Source organism: Dunckerocampus dactyliophorus, chromosome 1, assembly GCF_027744805.1.
Source record: "Dunckerocampus dactyliophorus isolate RoL2022-P2 chromosome 1, RoL_Ddac_1.1, whole genome shotgun sequence".
Lineage (NCBI taxonomy): Eukaryota > Metazoa > Chordata > Actinopteri > Syngnathiformes > Syngnathidae > Dunckerocampus > Dunckerocampus dactyliophorus.
Genome location: NC_072819.1, coordinates 22,429,061 through 22,452,850, shown reverse-complemented (window position 1 = coordinate 22,452,850; position 23,790 = coordinate 22,429,061). Strand labels below are relative to the sequence as shown.

Here is a 23,790-nt window from a genome sequence, read left to right as displayed (position 1 = left end):
CAAGCTGACATACGGAGTGCTTAGTTTTTGTTACTCTTTTTTTACTGCACTCTGTTCTTTACTGCAGTACTGTGTCTAAATTAAATATATTTGTATCACGTTTTAGTGTTCTTGTAAATTAAGAAGCTATTGTCTTTCATAAGTGCATTGTGCCCTTTTAAGTGAAAATAAACTGCTGTCCCTCCTGTTCCATATCAGGCAATCTGCGTCATTGTGCTCATGCTTTCACGCCCATGCAAAGTAGTTGCAAAATATTTACTTTGAATTATGCATTTTACTATAAAAGCATTCTATAGCTGGTTGAATTTGATCAGCCTCCCATTTGTGGTCAATATTGGGTATTTGATACACATGACATCAAATTCGTATTAAAAAAGACAAGCGTTTCACAGGTCAGGCGTGTTCTTTGTTCATGTGCTTTTTATGAGGGTGTTTTTCTTCCTCATTTTCAGCACCCAAGCACCGCCCACCGACGCTGATTGGCTACAACATTACCCCCTTCCCTCCATGAAACGCCCACCTCTGAACCGGGAAAGTAGCTCCTTCAAATTGATAAACACACTTGAAGACGAAACGCACAAAGGAGACGCTCTCTGATAAAGTTCACTTTTTAAAATTTTGAATCCCTCCCAATTAGACACATGACGTCATAGTTTCTAAGTGGGGTGTCACTTTATTCTAATCTTGCAAAAGTGCTGAGTGGATGCCTTTGGAGGAACAGGTGGCGCACGCCCCCACCTACCCCACCCCGACCCCAGACTGCCTTCATTTGTTCAATTAGCAGCGATACTCACTCACTCGGTACCTGGACCGTCTTCAGTAGGGGACACCCAGCCCGCGAAGGTGCGCACAAGAGACGCCGGCGAGGACGCAGCCATGCCGGTAGCCGACTGCGACGTGCCGTTGGAGGGGACCAGCAGTCGCTGGCTGGAGGGGAGCAGCAGCAGCAGCGGCAGCAGCACCCATGAGGGCAGCAGCGGGGCCGAGGGCATCCTCCCGGCCTCGCTGTGCAGCCCAGCCGCCGACATCCTGAAAAACTTTTACCACACCAAGCGGGTAGGCAACTACCTGATTGGCAGGAAGCTGGGAGAGGGCTCCTTCGCCAAAGTCAGGGAGGGTCTCCACGCTCTCACCGGGGAAAAGGTCAGCAACAACTCACGTGCATCGCCTGTCACTGCTGTTTTTGATTAACTTCCTTAAACTGTTAATGGCTTTGGTTAGTTGAATCATTTGTGGCAAGCAGCCAAGGGCGTGATGGCTTTTAAAGTTAATGGAAGAGGAGAGCTTCAGCTGTCACTTGTTTACCTCTTTTGTGTTACCATTTTATAGCTTTAAATCATATTTTAAATGATCATCTCCCTCTGTAGACAAAGTTAGCACCCTTTTTGTTGGAGTCTTTGTCAGGTGAAGCAACAAAGAGAGTGTTTATTACTGAGGTGTATGTCAGATGAAGCAACAAAGACAGTGTTTATTATCCAGGTGTAAAAAGAAAGTGCACTGCATCACACATAGCTTGCATTATTTAGCCAAACAAGATGTCAGAAACAAATTTCAGTATGATGCAAACTACAAACACGCTGTTACATACTGCAGCTGCTAATCAATTATCTTTGCAAAGGTGTTTTTTTGTGGTGTACTCTCTTGTGTGCACAGCCTGAAGACGAAAGAACCCTTAATGAATCCAAATGGAACTTTTAGAGAACATTATAAACATTTTGGAGGGTGCCCAGTGAGATACATTATGGTTATCTATACCCCCATGCATGTTATGTTTAGAATAGAATAAACCTTGAAGGCAGGATTGTTTTATTGGGTGTGATGATGAGGTTGTCTTATGTCATGTTTGACTAACATACAGAATATGATCTACAGTGTAAAGAGTGTAAATACGTTTGCCAAGTGTTCCCTGAGAGAAAGTCAGCATCTTTGTTTGCCATCTTTGCTAATGACCTCATGCTGGTGAGCCTCCGGAGTGACAATATTGACATCCTTTGTGTGTGCGTGCATGTGTGCATGAGCAGCCTTGCGATACACCACCTCGTCTTTGTCCGCTGCACGCTGCTTGCTTGTGGTGATCTCACCGCCGAAGTGGGCACAGCCAGCGAGGGTGGGAGGGGTGACATTGTTGACGGGCCTATTGGGGAGCGGCGCTGCTGCTTGCATATGCAATGACGGGCTCTGATAAATGGACTTCATCAGGATTCTGCCAGCGCAGGGCTCTGCTGAAGGCCACCGTTGGACACTCTTGAGGTGCCTTTGTTCTCCTGTGAACACATGAGCACAATGGCGGCCACATGACTACCTGTTGGCTACATCATTATATATTATACTGCCTATTAGACGTATGACATTGTCTCTACTTGTACTGTTATATTGACTATACAGCATACAGTATATATGACAATGTACATGTACTATGTTTTATTGCCTATACAGCATACAGTGGTTCATTCACAGTGTATGCTCACCTTATGTGCCCCCCCCCCCTCCCCTCTTTGTTGAGGATGATGCAAACACATGCAATCACACATGCACTCACTGCCTTACGGGTGGAGGGTGGGGGGGTGGAGTTAGGGTCAGAGAGTTTATCCAAGAAGAAAATTTCTTTTTCACATCCCTAGAAAGTCTGTGGTGGTGCCGTGTGTGTGTGTGTGTGTGTGTGTGTGTGTGTGTGTGCGGGGGCGGGGGGCAAAAATGAGCTGAGGTGAGAGGTGGTCATGGGGTCTTGGGGCGTGGGTGTGGGCAGGGGGTGGGGGTCACATGTTTTTGATGTCTGTAACCCACTTTCCTCCCATGTCTTGCCACCGCCCCCCTTTTTTCTGTCTGAGGGGAGCCTGATAAACAACTGAACGCCCCCCGGCTGAGCGATCACCCCCTCCCTCCACTTATGCCCCTCCCCCCACCCTTTCGGCTCATATAGCCTACTGTAAATACAGTGACCCATCTCCCACCATGCCCGCTCTGATGTAAACAAGGTGCATTTAGTGCTGTGATGCAATCAATTAAATTAAGTTTATGTTTAACAAACATTATTTATAGGCATGTCTCATAAAAGAGCACGCTCCCTTTACAGCAGGGGTGTCCAAAGTGCGGTCCGGGGGCCATTTTCATCCCGCAGCTCATTTTTTTTATTGGTCCTGGGCATATAGTAAAAATAAAATGAATTATTAATGAGAAGTCTAATTTAGATATGACACTAATTTGTTTTGTCAGTTACTGTGTAACACAAAGCTAAGATGAGGGTGTTTTGTTCAGATAGCTTAGCATATATTGACATACACTGGTTTGCTTTTAGAATTGTTAATGTAAAAAATGTATGAAATTGCCCTCCCCGACCACCATCCTTTCATTTTTCTGCTATACTGTAAATGCATTCTCAAAGAAAATCTTGAACACAACAAAGAAGCAGTGTGGGGCAGACAGCTGCCTCAACGGAAAAGGATAGATGGATGGGGGTACAACAATGCATAGTGATAGTGGCATATATAGTCATATTACCGTCTTAGTTTACGATCAGTGGGGCTATTATTACCAGTAGTACTAATGCTAAATGTGGTAGCATACACAATCATGCAGTAAAAAAAGGGTATTTGGAGGTGAGGAAAGGACAAAAAGACAAGTCGAAGGACAGAACATCCGCTCCCCGACTTCATTAACAACACGGTGATTAATTTTGTGTCTCCTTGAGATGATTTGTTGTCGGACGGATGGCCGGCAACGGCGTTCTTGAACCCGTGTCTAGACAGCACGCAAGGAGAGAACAGTCGTAGAATGTAATGAGTTCCGCAAAGACGTTTTTTGTGTTGTCTTTTCCAAGGAGGCGCTTCAGGTTTGTTGACAAGTCAGACCACAGAAGTGTTTAGTGGAGCTCTCCAGCTTGGGAACCTGTTCTCCTCTGGGTCTGAACCCCCCAGGCCCTCTCCTCAGTGCCAGTTGTCAGCTGGAGGCAAATGGCTTCCATTTGGCTCCCCTGGCGCCTCCTCCACAGATTGGATAACGTTTGCTTTTCTCCCGCTTTATGACAGTTCAACAACACGCGCGTGCTGAATGCACACACTGATCACCTCCCCTGCCCCCCGTCCAGGCACCCTCAGGGGGCCAAGCCTGTGTCGCTCCCGCGTTGTGCCACACATTGGGAGCAGCTGTAAGAAGGGGTTTGGTGTCAAATTGTAGTGTTCGTCACCTGTTAGCCTGGCAATGTAGAATCTTTTCCCAGGATTCAGCAGTGACCTCATGCTTATTCATGACTAGCAACTGGTATTCCCAAAGAACTTGTGAGAGAATGTGAGGAAATGACTTGAATTTCCAAAAACAAATACCTAGATACTGTACCCTTTCAAGTATGCCCTTTAGTGGCTATGAGAAGCATGGGGATGACATCAGAGCAATCTGATTGGATGATTCCAAAGAGCATCGCTTTATTCATCCAGGATTTCACCTTAGTCCAATACTTTGCTTCAGCCATTCACTCCTTCATCCTCTGTCCTTCTCGCTACCAGGTGGCGGTGAAGGTGATCGACAAGCGCAAGGCCAAGAAGGACTCGTACGTCACCAAGAACCTGCGGCGCGAGGGCCACATCCAGCAGATGATCCGCCACCCCAACATCACACAGCTTCTGGACATCCTGGAGACGGAGAACAGCTACTACCTGGTGATGGAGCTGTGCCCCGGCGGCAACCTCATGAACCGCATCTACGACAAGAAACGGCTGGACGAGCGCGAGACACAGAAGTACATCCGGCAGCTGGTGCTGGCCGTGGAGCACCTGCACAGGGCGGGCGTGGTCCACAGGTACATGACATCAGCAGCAGCACTGCCGCCCACAGAGTTGGGTAGTTGTCCAAAATGTCTTGTTAAGATGAAGAATTAAGATTCAAAGTGAACAAAGGGCTTTAACCCTTACCCACTGACCGAGTAAGACGTGTGTCCAGATACATTTGTGGTCCATATAGATCAGGGGTAGGGAACCTTTGGCTCGGGAGTCAGATGTGGCTCTTTGGTGACTGTATCTGGCTCTCAGACATTTCTTATCGCGATAAAATGTATTTATTTTAAAGACATTTTAAAGTAAAACATTACAGAAATCACAGTGTTAAAAATAACATTCCAAATATAAAACATTCTCATGCATTTTAATCCATTCATCAATATTCTACCACAATGCAGGTGGCCAGAGCCAGCTGTCCTTTTCCGGACAGACACCAAAACTTGATTATTACTGATTCATGCTTTCGCCTTGAGAGGTCAAGAAGTAAACTTCCCTCCTTTGGTCAAATAGTCAGCTAGCTAATTCTGCAGAGCCTTTTGACGAAGAAGATGGCAAAACAAAAGAAAGATAAGGAGTACGGTGCAAAGCCATGCAGCACCAGAAGCCGCATTCATGGTAAGAAGTATTTTATGTATTATTGGTTTAACAACACTATTAAAAAGAATTCTAAAATTGTTGGTCTTGCTTAAAAATACACGCATTTAGTTGTAGTCAATATTTAAAAATATTACATGGCTCGCATGGAAATACATTTTAAAATATGTGGCTTTTATGGCTCTTAGCCAAAAAGGTTCCCGACCCCTGATATAGATGAAGGCTCATGAGTGAACACAGTACTGTAGAAGTTGAAGACAAGTCAGTGTGATGCACACTGGGAGGGCCTTCATTTGGGCAGCATGGGGATGGGGTGTATTGGGTATGTGTAGGCTGCGATCTACTATTTCAAGTAAATACATCTTTTCCCTTTTGTGCTGCAGAGATCTGAAGATAGAAAACCTCCTGTTGGATGAGCAGGACAACATAAAGCTCATAGGTAACCATGTTCCCCTGTGCCTGTCCTTGCTGCTGCCCCTCACTTGCACACTCATGCATTCATTCATAAGGCAGAAGATTGTGACAGCAAAGAACAATTACTGAAGGCGTATTGGTCGGATGCCAAGATGTTCTCAGCTGTTGGCGTCTAGCAGCCGCCCCATGTGGTGCCGGGGGGGTTAAGAGCAATTTAATGTGCTTTTAAACCCCTCGCAAGATCCCACCAAAGTGCTAATCTGCTCTGGCTAGAGTGTGGGATGAGGCAATTTATCTAATGGCGTGCCCACAAACCACGGTAATAAACCCAGAAATAACATTTCCTTTCTTTCCTTTCCCTCAGACTTTGGACTGAGCAACTGCGCCGGCATCCTGGGATACTCTGATCCATTCAGTACCCAGTGTGGAAGTCCCGCCTACGCCGCTCCTGAACTGCTCTCCAGGAAGAAATATGGACCCAAAGTGGACGTTTGGTCCATGTGAGTCCTCTCTCAAGTTCTTAGCTCATTAAACCAATACAATGCAACCTCTAAAGTCGAAGAATCCATTACAGTGCTGAATAATAAGGCGTGTGTGTATGTGTTGTTCTTCCAGTGGGGTGAACATGTATGCCATGTTGACGGGGACGCTTCCCTTCACCGTGGAGCCCTTCAGTCTGCGGGCCCTGCATCAGAAGATGGTGGACAAAGAGATGAACCCTCTACCTCCATCGCTCTCCACAGGTAGGTCAAACTTGCTACCGTCAAAGAATGCTAGCAGTTGTGCAGCCTTGTTTGCTGTTCCTGCTGTGGTTCTGAGGAATGTTGTTCAGATTCCTCCTGGGTAGGCGCTTACTACATTTAAAAGATAATGTCGAGTGACTAATGGAAGACGCAGGTGCATAACAGCAAAGCCACCTCACTGGGTATGATGCAATGTGGAAAGTTTTGCAGTAGGTATACCTCACTGCCACCTAATGTAATAATACGGGGCTTAGCCTACTTGCGTGAGCATCATTTAATAAAGCTGATGACTCAGGCACGTCATGGTGGATGTCTTATGTAATATCGAAGGACAAGTGCAATAAGACATCCCGGACGGCAGCAAAACGTTCTCTTTTGTGTTTTCTAGCCGCCATCTGCCTTCTGAAGAAGCTCTTAGAGCCGGACCCCAACAAGCGGCCCAACATCCACCAGGTGATGGCGGACTCCTGGCTGCAGCTCGCCAACAAGAACACAGGGGCACCGTACCTCAACAGGTAGACAAAAGATTTGGATGGGTTGAGCACTTTCGGGTAGCGCCACCTTTCTAACGTACACATTTTTGCTTTTTAAGGATCCACATTGAGGAAATCAACCACACAGTGTTGCTGCACATGACGGAGAAGATGGCGTACAAGCACAGTGAGGTGCTGAGCGCCGTGCTCACCAACCGCGCCTGCCACACTCTGGCTGTCTACTTCCTCCTCAACAAAAAAATGAAGAGGCTGTCCAAAGAGTACAGGGTAAGTGACATGATATAATAGGCGCACCTTGATCGCTTCCTTTCACGAGTATAATTCGCTCATTAGGAACCGGTTTGTCTGATGGTCCTGCTTCCGTTTAGGAGATGCAGTTCCAGGAGAAGAAGAAAGGAGACAAGCAGAAAAACGAATATTTCCAGACGCAGTGGAGGAAGCACGTGGACAAGCTCACCATCCCGCCGAAACAGACGCCCGTCTACCTGGCGGTGAGCAAGGGACCCACCAAGGAGAAGAAGCACCGCACAGGTAAAGGCTCACCTTCCAGTACATGTCTTGGTGTTGTGGTCTGTGTTGTGCCTCATTGACGTGTCCCCTCTCTCATACAGGGTAGGTTGACTGAGCATGCATGTTCTTATTAATTACCCAGTCGTCCGTCCATCCCTCCATTGTTTGTCTGTACATCCATCCAACCACCTTCCCCTTCCGTGCATCAACCTGAGAGGAAGCACCTCGGACACCTGTCAGCTGTAACACACAAAACACAACTCCTTAGTTCAGTGTTAGCGACTGACACAGTATAGATGTGTAGCTTGTGACCTTCATTACTAACTGATGAAAACCACGTATGTCCAGTTGCCAGTTTCTTTGAGAAGCAACTTTATAGTATATAATTATCCCCCTCCTCAGGTCTGTTACGTGCTATAACTGGTGGCCATCGTAACTCACCCCTGGCTCCGCCCGGCACCGTGGCCTCCTCCTCTATGGAATACCTGGAGATCCAGCCCCTCTTCTCCAACACGCCGCAGCAGCGGAGGCGCCTAGCCACGCTCCCGCCGGTCAACACCAGTCCGGAGCACAACATCCCCGCTCCGCCAGCGCCGTCGCCCATCGGCATGCACTCCTTCGGCTCCCTTTCCAAAGCCGAGCAAATAGAGGACACGCCGGTGTCGCCGTGGTACAAGCTGACCAACGGGACTCTGTCGCCACCTCGCCATGTCTCCGCCTTCCAGCCGGACTCCTCCTACTTGAAGAAGGCCACAATCCCCAGTCCTCCCGTACTCATCGTCAACCCGCAGCCAAAGAAGAGTATTTCCACCGACTGGTGCGGCTCCTCCGACACCAGCGGCAGCCCTCCCAGCACCATCGGAAGCCCGGCGGGCAGTTCGGCCTTCAGCCCGCCCAAGTCCGCCTTCAGCGCCCTCAACCCCTCGTCTGCGTTCAGTCCCCCGTCCAACAGCAGCAGCAGCGACCCCGACAGCCCCACGCACCGCAGCAAGTTCCCCTCCATGGGGATTGGACAGATGCTGAAGAAGAAGGTCCAGCTGCAGCCATTCACCTTCCGACCAGAACAGGTCGTGGAGGAGGTGGTGTCCCCGCCTCCTTACCCCATGCAGACGCTCCTTTGCGCTTCAGGTGCACTCAAGACCCTCTGCTAACAAGCCACGCCCTTTTAACATCTCATTTGGACGTAAGGTCTTTAAAAACTGTGAACTGTCTCTTTTTATTGCCAGTGAGCCACTTTGATTTGAAAATGGTTCTCGAGGTGACGTCAGGATAGTGAGATTTGGAACGCATCCCGAAGCAATGACTCAAATGTCCTAGATAGAGTGGACAGAGGACACCATGTACACACGCACACACACACTGTATTATACACTGAGTTATGTAATAATTAAGTGGTTACTTACTGAGCCGCAGACTGATTCACACCAGCTAAACGACCCAGCTCTTCCCCGAACCCTGAATACTCGTCTATGCGTTTTGTGTCGTCTGTGAAATAATTTTTAAAAACTCTTTGAACGGACCTCCAGCTCAGCCGGCACCGTCGTATTCCTCAGCGCTGACTGGAAGGCCGAGCTCGCTGCACTAGCCTGGGAAAACCAAAATGTCTCGGAATCAGAGTGTTTATCACCTTTTACCTCACGCTCGACTGTAACGACGCCCGAGCGTTTTGAAGATGAAGTAGGTGCCAAGTCTTTTCGTTGTCGTAGCAAACTTGATACAGTAATTACGGACTTTTTTATACCAGAGTGCTTCCGCTTCTGCTCCACACTGGGAATGTCCATTAGTACACCAGTACTTTTTCAGGATGAACATTTCAAAAAAACATTTCTGTAAACACATTCGCAAACTGTCAAGTGCATGCCAACCCTAATCCCTAACTCTTAAGGGCATGTTTGCCAATCAAAAGCCAGAAGAAAGCCATTTCGGGAAAAGACACAATGGCAATCGTCAATGTGGAAAAGAAGACTCTTTTGTGTATCAAGGTTGATTATAAAATCCACAAAACAAGTCAAGTATGAGGTTAGCATTGAGTTCTACGAACAAATGCTGAAAAATGCAAATGCATGTGAATGAAAGGCCAAAACACAAAAATATAAAAAACATACCAATGTTCTTGTGGAAATCTGTCTCGCATGTTTCTAGTCACTTTTAAAGAAAAACAAAAACATGAAAAATACAGTGTATCCTCGTTTTTCATCATTAATTCGTTCCGAAAGGTGAGAGGAAAACCAAACACACAAAAACCAGAGCAATTTTTCCCATATGAAATAATGTAAATCCAATTATTCCATTACAGACACAAAAATATGAGCAAAAAAGAGAATAATACTGGTTGTACATGCAGAAAACTGTGAAATAATTACAAATGTGGAATGAAACGGAACGTATTGTGGATGTGGACTTCCTGATGAGATCGAATTCAATATTGTTTCTCACCTTCGTTATCACAGTAAAAAGCAACTTCCTTTGGCCCCATGGCAGGTTAATTAGCAGCTGTACTCGATAAAAAATGCATGCGACGCATAGGGTGCTTTGTTTGGGCACTCCATTTCGCGGAGCGATAGAGTACAGGCCAAACAGACTAGTTTGATATGTGCAATACTGTACAAAAACAGAGGCAAAATGTTTGCGAAAATGTTCGACAAAAACCAAGTGTAGACTGTATAACAAAAATAATTGAGCCTTACAAAACTGGACCGACCTCGAGAAAATGGTGAGACAATGTTGGAAAAAAAAAGAAAACAGAACCGCAATCCACTTCCTTTTGTCTTAATGCTGTAGTTTGTGCAATAGTCTTAAGTGTTACTCCAACTAACGAGTGTTTGCCAAGATTTCGCTGAGAGATGTAAAAAGAAAATGTAAATAGCAGTAAGACTTCTATGTTCCCGTCATTCGTCTCTACGAAGCCATCTTATGTTTTGTTCAAGTGTTTTGGGCTTCTTTAGCCACGCCGGGCGTCGCACTGTTACAAAAATTCCAGTTTAAAAGTTGCATGCAATGTTGTTACTGTCAGCATTTGAAATGATTTCATGAAGAAATTACATGAATTATTACGTCTTTGTACCTTTTTTTTGGTGCGGGTTCATACAGAGATTGCTACTGGAGGGGAGTTCTTTTGTAAGATTTTGTAATGGATGGTTTTGTTTGTTTGTCAAGAGATTTCTATGCTGTAAAAAGTTATTTTAAATATTTATATTGAACTCATTAATGCCTTTGTCTCTTATTTCCACACCTTGACATCTGACTGAAAAGAAATGAAACATTTTATAGCTGAAAAGTAGGAGGGGTGTCACGAGATGATACCCAAGATTGGGTCTCCGAGAACGAGATGAGATTAGATTTTAACGTTACTTTTAACAAAAGTACAATGAAAAAAATATAAGACAATATATTGCAATCGAAATTTCTACTACGTTACACTCTTCTGCACTCTGTGTGTATGCTAGCGGCCCCGCCTCCACCCACCAAGACAAAGAGACTGGATGACTGACAAAATGGATCACTCCGTTCATGCAGTTGTCCTATGGAACAAACGCGTCAAGAGACATTTTTTTTCTGAACACGTTTTAATCTCGCGAGATCTTGTTACACGAGATCTTGATCTACTGAAAAGGGGTGGGTCCATAATGAGTTACCAAACTTTGTTGCTAAAGTGCTAAATTGGCTAAAGCTAACTTTCACACTTACGGGACACCTGTGGTGGAGGGTGAGAAAGCAAAATACAAAAAACAAAAACAGCGTACCCTTGCAACAGCTGAAGGACCCTCTGGACAATGTTAGGGACACCCCCCCACAAACCCCACCCACACAAACTGTAGACATTAATCTAGTCAGCTGTGGCTCCCCTGTCGCCGCCATAAACCTCTTTGGGTCACACTGGCCTGACGAGACAAATGGGGGTGGGTGTAGTGTTTAGGGCAGGGTTTGGGGGGGGTTCATGCTAGTCCTGAGACAAACACATGCACTGGATGACACAAACAGTCGGCGCGGCTCTAAGCGGATAAAGCAGAAGAGGCTCCCGATGCATTATAGCCTTTTGTTTATCAGGCCGACTATTAGTCCAAACCTCCGTGGGAAGACAAACAAGCCGCCAACCACATCTTGGCCTTGCAAAATCTACAGTGTTCTTGGTGGGAGATGGGACAATAATCCCTCAAAGTCCCTGCAAATAAGATCGGTAGACAGTTGAAGTTGTATAGTATTGTATAGACGTGACAAAGAGACAAAAACGGTGCTTTTCAAAGTCAGCCCCCCCTCAGAGAGAATAATGAAAACTGATTTTCCGGAGCTTATTTTGGGGAGTTTTCTCACCCCAGACTCTGGCTGTGTTTCAATTTACCCACTTGCCCAAGTACACTTAGCATTTTCAGTGTACAAGTGAGTACATTTCCCTTATTTTATGATGCAAAGACCTTTGCCAAAAAAATCAACCAAAAAAATCTTCTTGGATGCTGCCGCTCCGGCAACATCATCCTGTAGCCGGTAAAGTCGGGTCTTCAAAATAAAACAAACACATTAGTAAAATAATGCACTGCACTAGGCAGTCAGGCCTTTAACTTATTGGTGGCGGAAATTCTCGTGGAACATCGAAATTTCCCTAATTTTCCTGGAACATTTCCCTTATTTTAAAAAGCAAATGTTGGCAGGTATGTACAAATGCATTCACACATTTCTGAAGTACGGCAAAATGGACCGCACGATCAGCAGTGACATGCGGTCAGTTGCGGCACATGAGCCACAGCCTCACCTGTCATGATGAAAAATAAAGAAAAACAAATAATAAAATAAAATAATAATAATATATATACATCCATTTTCTATGTTGCTTCTCCTCATTAGGGTTGCGGGGGTATGCTGGAGCCTATCCCAGCTGACTTCGGGCGACAGGCGGGGTACTCCCTGTGCCAGCCAATCGCAGGGCACATATAGACAAACAACCATTCACACTCACATTCATACCTATGGACAATTTAGAGTCTCCAATTAACCTAACATGCATGTTTTTGGAATGTGGGAGGAAACCGGAGTACCCGGAGAAAACCCACGCACACACGGGGAGAACATGCAAATTCCACACAGAAATGCCCAACGGAGAATCGAACCCAGGGCTGTTACTGTGTGGCCAACATGCTAACCACTAGACCACCGTGCGGCCTAATAATCCATCCATCCATCCATTTTCTATACCGCTTCTCCTCTTTAGGGTTGCAGGGGCATGCTGGAGCCTATCCCAGCCGACTAATAATATTTAAATATATATAAAATAATATTATAAATGTATTTTGTGTAAAATTCCAATCATTTGTAGAATTTTTTTTCAGTAAAAATCCTAGAAATTTCACATTTCCCGATCAAATACAAGGCAGAAACCTATGATGAGGCTTCCGTGAATGTCTCTGCGCATGGACTGCCTACCGTCTGTGTGCACTCAGTGAGTGCACTGAGTTGTATCAGAGCGCCTGCCAACTTTTGTTTGTCAGCACGACTCCAATAATATAATGTTGCAGAAACATTACAGAAACAGCAGAAGCAGAAACAAACTACAAGCCCTGGAATGTCTTTAATGTAAGTGTGACATCATTATTCTTACAATAAAAATACACACACATGTAGGGGTGTCACCAAATTTTGCGAGATGAAAATGTGATGAGATTTCCCATTCAGATAATGAATAAATACATTTGAAATGAAACTGGATCATTTTCCCGGCCTATGTATAGGGTGGGCCAAGAAAATGTTACCACTTTTTTAATGCTTAAAATGTTTAAATTGTAAGAGTCAACATAAATACCATCATTTACCAGCAGGATGATGCACCTCCACATTGCTCAAATGTTTTACTGGATTTCCTCAACGGGTACTTTCCTGGAGATGGGCTGATCTCACGGCGCACAGATAACCCATGGCCTGCCCACTCTGCTGATCTTTCTCCCGCAGACTACTTCCTGTGGGGATACCTGATGGAGAGAGTGTACTGCAACAACCCACAGACCACTGAGGCCCTGAAGACCAACATCCGTCAGGAAATTCGGAGAATCCCTCTTGAGATGTGCGGCAATGTCATCACAAACTTCAATGTGCGTGTTGCAGCTGTAACCCACAAAGAGGAGCGTGGATTGAACATGTCATCAATTATTGAACTGTGTAGAAAAGTGGGAAACCTTTGGTATAAAATGTTAATTTTAATATTTCTGTTACAAATCTGTAAATACAATTTTTGAATAAGTTCTCATTTCAAAAACTTGCGTATGATTAAAAAGTGGTAACATCTTATTGGCCCACCTTGCATATTACCATGTGAATGCGTCTGTTTTCCTCGTATGTCGACTCCAAACAGGACAGGAAGCGGGTTCACTCTCTGCAACCACCTACTGTACACCCTTCATAGAACAGGCGTTCCATAGAACGGCTTGAACGGAGTGAGACCCCTTGTCAGTCATATAGTCGCTTTGTCTCCATCTCACTCAATTTTCCCAACACTCGCTGAGACGTTTGATCAGCAAAGTAAATACAAATGGAACAGGCCAAAATGGTGTGCGTTCAGAGAAAGTCAGCGCAAAAGAAATGTTGCTCTTTAATACAATTCAAAAGCCAGCATTTCAATAAATTCTTCAAACGTTTTATACACAGTACCAATGAGTGAGAAAATAATATGTCACAAACGGCAATTCCACAACTTTACAAACAAAAAAAAAGATGACCTATAAAAGGAAATATTGCATTAATATGATATATTATCTTATAGTATTACTATACTGTATAATACCATATTATTATTATATATCTATGCTCACCAGGAGGTGATCAGTCTTTTACAACAAAGAATCAAAACTTTTCCTGGAGAAAGATATGGTGCATGTACTTCATAAACAAAATGTCTAACCCCAGTGAATTATTCTCTTTATTTGGTGTAAATATTTTTGGGCGTCTGAAACAGATGAGTTGGATCTACGTTATTTCCTAGGGGACAAATGGCTTCATTTTTTTCATACATTTCGCTTTTTGTCTGACCTTTAAGAACAAATTTATAACACAAACCGTGACACCATATTAATAATCAATTCATTTAATTTTTAAGATATGCCAGGGGCCAAAAAAAAGGAGGTGTTGACCAAAAATGGCCCCCGGGACTCTCATTGGACACCAATATATTTTTAAATGACTTTTCTCAAGCCGTTGCGCCTCCTGGAAAGTCACTTTGAAAACAGCTGGACTAGAACAATTTAGCTTTTCCATCCATCTTAAAACTGTGAGTGTAAATATGAAAGAAAATCATCAAGAGTGAATTTAAGCGCTGATAATTGAGCGTGCAAATGTACTGTAATGACTTCCTCCTTACTCACACAACAAAATCATTTTCTCAGGAGGCAAAATGTTGCCAGGGAGATGATTGTAAAGTGAATGCGCAGGTAAAAAGGTGTGTGAGATAAAGCCAATAACGCCACAGAAGCATTCAGTGTGTTGATATTTCATAAAGTTGATATTTAATATAATGTCATGGAGCACGTCTACAAGGGGGAAACATTTAGCCGACCAAAACATTAAATGGTTGATTTCCCAAGCTACCGTCTTCTTCTGCCTCTGAATCCCACTTTAATTTCTTTAATTTAAGCCAACAAAAAGCGGCGTGGTTACCTCCTGCTCCTAACCTGAAGCATGAGGTGAAAGAGTCAGTCAGGACTTTATTCCTGACAAGCTGTTTGCTCTTTAATCCTGTCTTCACCTCATGTCTGCCAGCAACTGGACCTGCTCACAACAAAACCTCCACAGTGCACCTCAGTCATGAGGGAATGTGGATGGACATGGCGCGGGGGGAGGCGCAATGTGTAAAACAGGGGTGTCCAAAGTGAGACTAGAGGGCCATTTTCTGCCTGCATCTTGTTTTTTACTGGCTTTTCCAGAAATAGAATTAAACATGGCATAACCCGTATCAGACCATTATGAAGGACTAGGTATTAGGACATTAAAAATATACAAATATTAGAATAAAATCTACCTTTTAATACCTTTAATACAGAAAATATTAAAGGTTACAATATGTTGAATCTGGTTAACATACAAGAAGCTATCAATCTAATTGTGGATGTGGTTGGCTGCTATCTTCATCTAATTTGCATAACTACGCTGAAGCACAGACAATTACCGCAGGACACAAAAAGTACAAAAATGCACAACAAATACAGTATGTTTAGAACCACAAATGAACTTTCGAACAAGACAGAGCAGTCAGAGAGTGCTTTGAGATGGGGGCGGAGGCCCATAGCAGCACCCGCTGCTCGTTGAGAAGAGCGACGTGTGCTTTCATGTCAGAGTCTCGGTTTGAAAGCCCATCATTTTTACATGTTTCATTTGATAATGTGTTTTTTTTTCCTCACTTTGTTCGGCAGTCCTAGAACGCACCACAGTTATGTGGTATGTGATGCAAATGTGAAACCGATAACCTAAGTCCACCACAAACAAGACAAACTGCCGTCCTGTTAAACTTGAACACAAAGATCTACACCTTTATCACTCTAAATCACTCTAATTGCGGTGCGCATCTCGCCCTTTTGACAGCCTCTCCCTTTTAGTCACCAAAAGTCTCTCCACTAGATTTTTCACTAGTCAGTCGCTTTTTTGAAAGAGTATCTAGATGGGTCTGAACACTCGCTTAATATAAGCTGGCAACACTGATCCCTCCTGTTCTGGCTTCTTATTCCCTGGCAGACCAGGTGGGTGTGAGGTGTGTCAGCAAGCGGAGTTACGCAGACAGTCCCATTATGATGTGTTTATGAGCGAGGGCAAACCAGTAGCACCAAATCTATTTGTGGCGGTCTAAATGAAAAAACACTGACATAACACAAAGTAGCTTTTTTATGTACGCAAATGCAGACATTTATATGCTGCACCTTTGAAGTTGGACGGAACTTTTATGTGTGTTTTATCATTTGTACACTTCGTCATTTTTTTTAATTAGGATGTATAGATTTTTTATTATTACACTTTTCAGCATTTTTGCATGCATGCCTTTCATTGGATATATTTCACCAAGGAACTATGAATTTCTCTCTATTATACAAGAAGTATTGGAACAATGGGGTCAATTTATTTATTTTTTTGCTGTGGGCTGAAAACTTTTGGGGTTTGACATCAAAAGATGAACGTGAAAGCAGAGAGCAACATTTCAGCTTTTAATTGCACCTATTTACATCTGGACAACTTAGAAGGTAGCATCTTTTGTTTGAACCCACCCATAGTTCATGTGAGCAAAGTATTGGAACACGTGATTGACGGGTGTGTTTTGTTGGCCAGGTGTGTCCTATTACATTATTTATTCAATCAATAAATTGCACTGAATGTTTGTGCTCTGTTTCAGATTGGGTAGCATCGGTTTTGCCTTTGTAGACTGAATTTCGAGGTGAAAACAACATAAAAACCAGAAAGCTGTCTTTGGGTGAGAAACAAGCAATTGTGAATCTGACCAAAGATGGAAAATCAATCAGATGTTTTTGTCAAAATCCAGCCTGGCCTACCTATTCTTCTTGCTAATGAGTGGTTTGCATCTTCTGGTGTAGTCATTGCACCTTTGTTCATGAAGTCTTCTATGTAGAGTAGATAGCGATAACCTCACTCCTGCCCTCAGCAGGTTGTTGCTGATGTCACGAACAGCTGTTTTAGTCTCATGACCAATGCTTGTGATTCATTTTCCATCTTCTCCCAGATTCGCAATTGCTTGGCTTTCACCCATAGACAGCTCTCTGGTTTTTATGTTGTTTTCACCTCTAAATGCATCCGACACAGGCAAAACCTATGCTACCCAGTCTGAAACTGAGCGTAGACATTCAGTGCTATTTATTGACTGAATAAGCAATGTAATAGGACACAACTAAATGTTGCTCTCAGGTCTCATGTTCATTTTTTGATGTCAAATCCTAATGTTTTCAGTCTACAGCAAAGATAAAGAAATTGACCTCGCTGTTCCAATACTTCTGGAGGGCACGGTTTACCTGTTTATGCCAGATTTAGCGATAATATACTGTATTTATTCATCATACAATGTATAAGTTAGCTTTACTCCTGTACTATTTACTCTTCATTTGTTACTGAAGATATGTTTCATCTTACATCCTGTACTAATTACCAAACAATGTTTCTGTCAACTTTTACTCTTTTATTGATTCATATTATTGTAAACATGATCTACAAACTCTATTCATTTTACTATTACACATCTTTATGTTTTTCCTTTTACTACTAAAAAATGGTAAACTTGTACATGTTGAACACAGGAAGTGAAGAAATTATCAGTACATGTTGAGACTAAGGCTGTCAAATGATGAAATTTTAAAAATCAGATTAATAGTTTTCAAATTAATGAATCGTGATTAATCACCATGTCACACTATGTCTGAAATATGCCAATTTTTACTGTATTTTTTTTGGAAGAAAGATAAATGACAGAGCAGGATCACATATATTTGTATGTGTTAACAGTGCTTAACATTTAAATCACGTTAAGAGATGGCACACATGTCTGAAAGTCTACAATCAACAAAAATATAAACGCAACACTTTTGTTTTTGCTCCCATTTGTTATGAGATGAAGTCAAAGATGTAAAACTTTTTCCATGTACACAACATCACCATTTCTCTCAAATATTGTTCACAAATGTGTCTAAATCTGTGATAGTGAGCGCTTCTCCTTTGCTGAGAGAATCCATCCCACCTCACAGGTGTGCCATATCAAGATGCTGATTAGACACCATGATTAGTGCACGGGTGTGACTTAAACTGCCCACAATAAAAGGGGGGGGGGCTGTCTGCCATCTGGGGGGCCACACACGCTGTCTGCCCTGAACAGTGTAAACCGGGATTCATCCGTGAAGAGAACACCTCTCCAACGTGCCAGACAACATCGAATGTGAGCATTTGCCCACCCAAGTCAGTTACGACGATGAACTGGAGTCAGGTCAAGACCCCGATGAGGACGACGAGCTTGCAGAAATTCTTTGGTTATGCAAACCGATTGTTTCAGCAGCTGTCCGGGTGGCTGGTCTCAGACGATCTTGGAGGTGAACATGCTGGATGTGGAGGTCCTGGCCTGGTGTGGTGACACGTGTTCTGCGGTTGTGAGGCTGGTTGGATGTACTGCCAAATTCTCTGAAACGCCTTTTGGAGACGGCTTATAGTAGAGAAATGAACATTCAATACACGAGCAGCAGCTCTGGTTGACATTCCTACTGTCAGCATGCCAATTGCACGCTCCTTCAAATCTCGCGACATCTGTGGCATTGTGCTGTGTGACAAAACTGCACATTTCAGAGTGGCTTTTTATTGTGGGCAGTCTAAGGCACACCTGTGCACTAATCATGGTGTCTAATCAGCATCTTGATATGGCACACCTGTGAGGTGGGATGGATTCTCTCAGCAAAGGAGAAGCGCTCACTATCACAGATTTAGACACATTTGTGAACAATATTTGAGAGAAATGGTGATGTTGTGTATGTGGAAAAAATTTTAGATCTTTGAGTTCATCTCATAAAAAATGGGAGCAAAAACAAAAGTGTTGCGTTTATATTTTTGAGTGTATTTCCCTAACACTGGTTTCTTTCATAGCAGAATATTTGAATCAGACTTTAACTGTGTTATTATGAGCAATGAGGAGTTGCGTTCAAAGACACCACGTCGTTTAAGTTGAATTCACATGTTTTGAGTGAATTTTCTGGGATTTCCAAGCACACTTAAATGCAGCCAAACTGTACTTCCGCATTAAGAGTTACAAAGTGAGTGATAAGAATATCCACTTGTTTTCCTTTGCATTTCTGTTTATTTAGACCACACATACACGCATAATAAAGACGTTGTTGTGATGTTCGCAGTGTCCGTGAATGCATCTTGCGGTCTGTCTAGTGACAATGAGGAAGTGTCATTGCGATGACGAATGGACTAGTGACCTGTTTGTTTGGAGTTGGAGACGCATATATGGTGTTGGAATTGCACTGCTGTTGATGTGTTCAGGTCAGAATAAAGTTAAAAAGAGCGACTGTGTGACTCTGTGGGGAGCTACACTTTGCCGCCGTCTGTCGTCACAACAGAGAGCCATGGCTTGCCATGATGCTTATGCGTTAATTACGCAAAAAAAATTCAACATAATCAATTAAATAAATTAGTTACCGCCGTTAACGCTCTATTTTTGACAGCCCTGGTTGAGACACATAGAAGGGTTGGGGTTAATTACGCTTTGCTTCATACTGCTCCTTTTAAAACATGTTAAATTGTGTAAACGTGTAACCTTGCATGCATGTTCCACATAAACCATTAGCATCTATGTGTCTATAGTATTTCAACTACTTTGGATTGATTTTTGTGTGTTCAATAAACAACCACAGGGCTCCAGACTAACTTTTTTACACTGGGAGCAAAGTGGCCTCTAACTTAAAATTTTAGGAGCACAAGCAGAAAATTTACCAAAATCGACTTGCAAAGTAAACATTCACATTTCCTCTTTTTCCCACTGTATTACTGATAAATACTAATAACTCCAAAACCGCCCTCTTTTCACACACATCGGCCCGCCTTCTTCTTCTTTGATGTTTGCCTCCTTTCTTCCTCTTTAGGAGTTAATGCAGGTTGGCAAACTAGCTCATTTACGCGTTACACTGAAGTGTGGAGCAGATGTTTTGTCAGCAACAAAAAATATTTAATAATAATAAAATCAAATCAGCAAAGTAACTGGCATGGTTGCCAAATAGTACAAAAATAAATAAGGGACACCATGTTGGCAGGGCCAACCAACCCACCTGTTTTGGGGGTTTTTTTGCCTTTAATTGTGCAATTTCATGTCTGTTTTAGAGTAAAACTAATACATGGGAAATTAATTGCTCGATAATATATTTTTTGTGTTCAAAATAACACAATGAACAGAATAAAATAACTATTTAAATATCATTCTCATAGAAATCTGTCCTGCTTAAACAGGATAGTATAAATTGAGTGTCCAGGATTATGATAGCGCAGGTGTATCCAACTTCCAGCACTTTTAAAGCTACTTTGTCAAAAGCTATTTGTGTGACTGCCAACATTTACATTTTACTTCATTTACAAAGCACATTCCATGCCATCTCATCTCTACAGTGTGCTCATTGTCTTGATACTATTTTGTGGTTATTTGTCATTAAATACAGGCATAATGTCTGAGTTGAAGAGTTATAAAAATACTGAGAGTTGAAGCAAATATTCTTTGGTGTGCTACTCAAAATCAGAGCGGACAGAGCAAAAGCCGAGAGCAAGGTTGTTATGTGACACTTAAAAAAGCAAGTTAACATATACCCCATTAACGTGACAGCTAGTAGCTTCCCCGTGGGACAAAAACGAGCTCCGAACGATCCGCGTTATTTGTTTGTTTTAAAGACAAAAATGTCACCGTGGGAAAAAAAAAAGAAGTCACATTTGGAGTCCGTGTGCCAGAGGCAAGGCGGATAACTATCGCTAGGTAACTAGCTGCCGCCAGGGAGCCAGAGGAAAGTGTGAGCCAGGCAAAATGTGTAAACAAAGATTGTAAAAAAGTCGATCGACTGCGATTGAAACGTGAGCGATCACACACGCTGGCATTGACAGGTTTAGACTGTCAAATGACTCCACATTTTAGAGACAAAGTGTGTCAGTTGTCAACGGGCGTACTTTTATCTGGTCGTACATGCGTGAGTAGATGAAAAATTTACTTGCGGTGTCTCATATTTTAATCGCAAAATGTAACCATTTAGTCACATTGTGGAGCCCTGAACCAGGCCAAGAATATACAGTACAAGTGTTTGTTTACTGGGCTGAAATAAACAAGCAGATGTTTCAAATGAAGACTTTGAGCGCTCTGAGAGGATTTGGCTTATTTTCCACAACTGGCAGGCTATTGTATTCCATTAAACACACACACACACGCACACACACACACAAAGACGATTAGTGGACACATCTGGCTTATCAGAGAATTTACACTTCTTTCAGGCAGTACAACACAATCAGGATCAATTTGACAACAACAACTTAGGATCAACTCACTCACATTAAGTCCAGTGTTTCCCATATAGTCAGTTGTTATTTAGATTTGACGCTACCTGTTCACCATCACTCATACACACATAACACACTTGGTGTGCCAGAGAATAAGACAACGTAGCAGGAGGTATCAATGTTGCCAACTTAACAACTTTGTCGCTATGTTTAGCCAGTAATCAGACCCCTCTAGATACTCTTTTTTTCTTTTTAAAGCAAATCTAGTGAAGACTTTGGGAGAGTCTGACATGAAAGCACATGTCACTCTTCCCCATGAGCGTCGAGTGCTGCTGTGGGCTCCTCCGCCATCTAAACGCACTCACAGGCGGCTCTGTCTTGTTTCTGACATTGGAAAAACCCACAAAAAGGAGTGACAGAATGAAGTTAATTTGTAATTTTTTTTTGCAAGTGTGTCACGGTTAAATAGGCAAATTCAACAAGAACATCATTACATGCAAACCACCCCCACCATGAATAGATTGCAGACCTGTGGTAAACACTGGCGTCAGACCATCCCACAGGGGACACCTTAAGATTGATAGGACAGCATTTTGATTGACACAAATGAGCAAAAATATGAATTTAATGAACAATATGTTTATTATTGTAGCTTGCATTGTTGTTTACTTAGCAGTCGTACACCACTACACAACTACAAGCACAATATATTGTTAAATAAATACTAAATAAATGAGCATGGTTATATTTGTTAAGGCAGTATTTACTGTATATATCTAATAATGATGAAATATGAAATACATAAGAAAATCAACATGGGTCAAAAAGCAGCAAGCCACAACTAGCGGGGTGTGGCTCTTTGTCCTACTGATGTATGGGAAGACGGGGAAAGGCCACTTATATATATTTTTCATCAGTAAATGATTATAATTACGTAAATAAACTGATGTTTTGTGCCATCTATTTATTGACAAAATCCCAAACGTACCCATGTAATAATATCTTAAATAAAATATATATACTGTATATCCATACAATATATAATCTAAAAATGAACTACAAAAAAACCACAGTTTAAGATATTTTCCAAGTTGTTAAACAGGTGAAACTCATTGACTTCATGTATTTTTTCTCCTCTTCTGACCCCCCCAAAAAAGAAAAACAAGAACAGAAATGTCATCAAAGAGCTGCTCTCGGCCAATCACGCGCCAGTGTCTGTGGCAACAGCTCCAGCCGCCATTGGCCGGCTGCGCCAGGCAGCGAGCGCCCCCATTGGCCGGCGGCCGCCTCGGAGGCTTCATTGCCTCCATGGCAACATTGCTTCCTCATGGGCGGGAGAAGATGACGAAGAGAGGCGAGGATGGGCGGTGGCTTTGACTGAGACGATGCTTCTGCAATATTCATGCTTTGTGCACGATGGACTGATGAGTGGGGAACGTGCGTGAGTGCGTGCGCGCGTTTAACGCCGCCTCTGATTGGAGGAGGCGACAACTGGTGCAATAAAGGCAGCGAGCGTTGCAATGTGTCTAAATTTATCAAGCCCATGAGGTTATCATGGGCGGATACTTTCACCTCTCGCACTCTTTACGGGTACAATGTCATGTATGATTCACGTCAAATTAAATCCCATATCAGGTGATAAAAATGACACTGGGAACATGCATGTGCTTTTTTGGAGCTGGAGACGGTGCCGTCAGTGGTCTAGGCGTTCATTAGTGTTTCACGATATTCAAAAGGTGACACTGTGTGCTAGCTAAACTGCTGCACTAAACAACAAAACACCGGCAACAACAAAAACATGTGCTTTGCTTGTTGTTTTCAGTGAAGGAGGGGGGTTAGTGCAGAGAAAAACACCACACACACAGATTAGCTGTTAGCTCCTCCCCCTGTGTGTGTGTGAAACGCGATGGCAACAGGCATTCGTTGTAGCACGTGCTCCCTGTTGCCATCACGACGGCTCCTCGGATACGGCGTGCTGGTTGGACGTGGTTGTTGTTGATGAAGCAAGAAGAGGCTGATGAAACCTATGGGGGGGGAGTTGGTAGGTCGGGATGCGGCGAGGGGCATTTTTTTCCCTGCCGCCTGGTAGAAAGTGTTGCTAGGCACATTAGAGGTCAGTCAGTAAACAAACTCACTTAACACGTATAATCACCCGCAAAGACCCTTAAAACCTTTGACGGCAGCGGCGAATCCCAAATCCCACCCCCGGATGCTCCTAATTAAAGAGCAGACAGCGGGATGAGCCGCCAAGAAAACGCTTAAAGATGATCCAGATGGTTT

General features: G+C 43.2%; 1 protein-coding gene across 1 annotated transcript; it reads left to right on the top strand.

Moving 5' to 3' along the window:
* Positions 1–563: 563 nt before the first annotated feature.
* On the top strand, positions 564–10,719 carry LOC129193468 (hormonally up-regulated neu tumor-associated kinase homolog A-like). The gene is made up of 9 exons (XM_054797806.1): positions 564–1,143; positions 4,500–4,792; positions 5,747–5,802; positions 6,142–6,277; positions 6,393–6,520; positions 6,909–7,035; positions 7,113–7,281; positions 7,383–7,545; positions 7,927–10,719. Exons 1-9 carry the CDS (start codon positions 877–879, stop codon positions 8,673–8,675), a joined length of 2,088 nt encoding a protein of 695 aa, XP_054653781.1. The 5' UTR covers positions 564–876; the 3' UTR covers positions 8,676–10,719.
* The last annotated feature ends 13,071 nt before the right edge of the window (positions 10,720–23,790 follow it).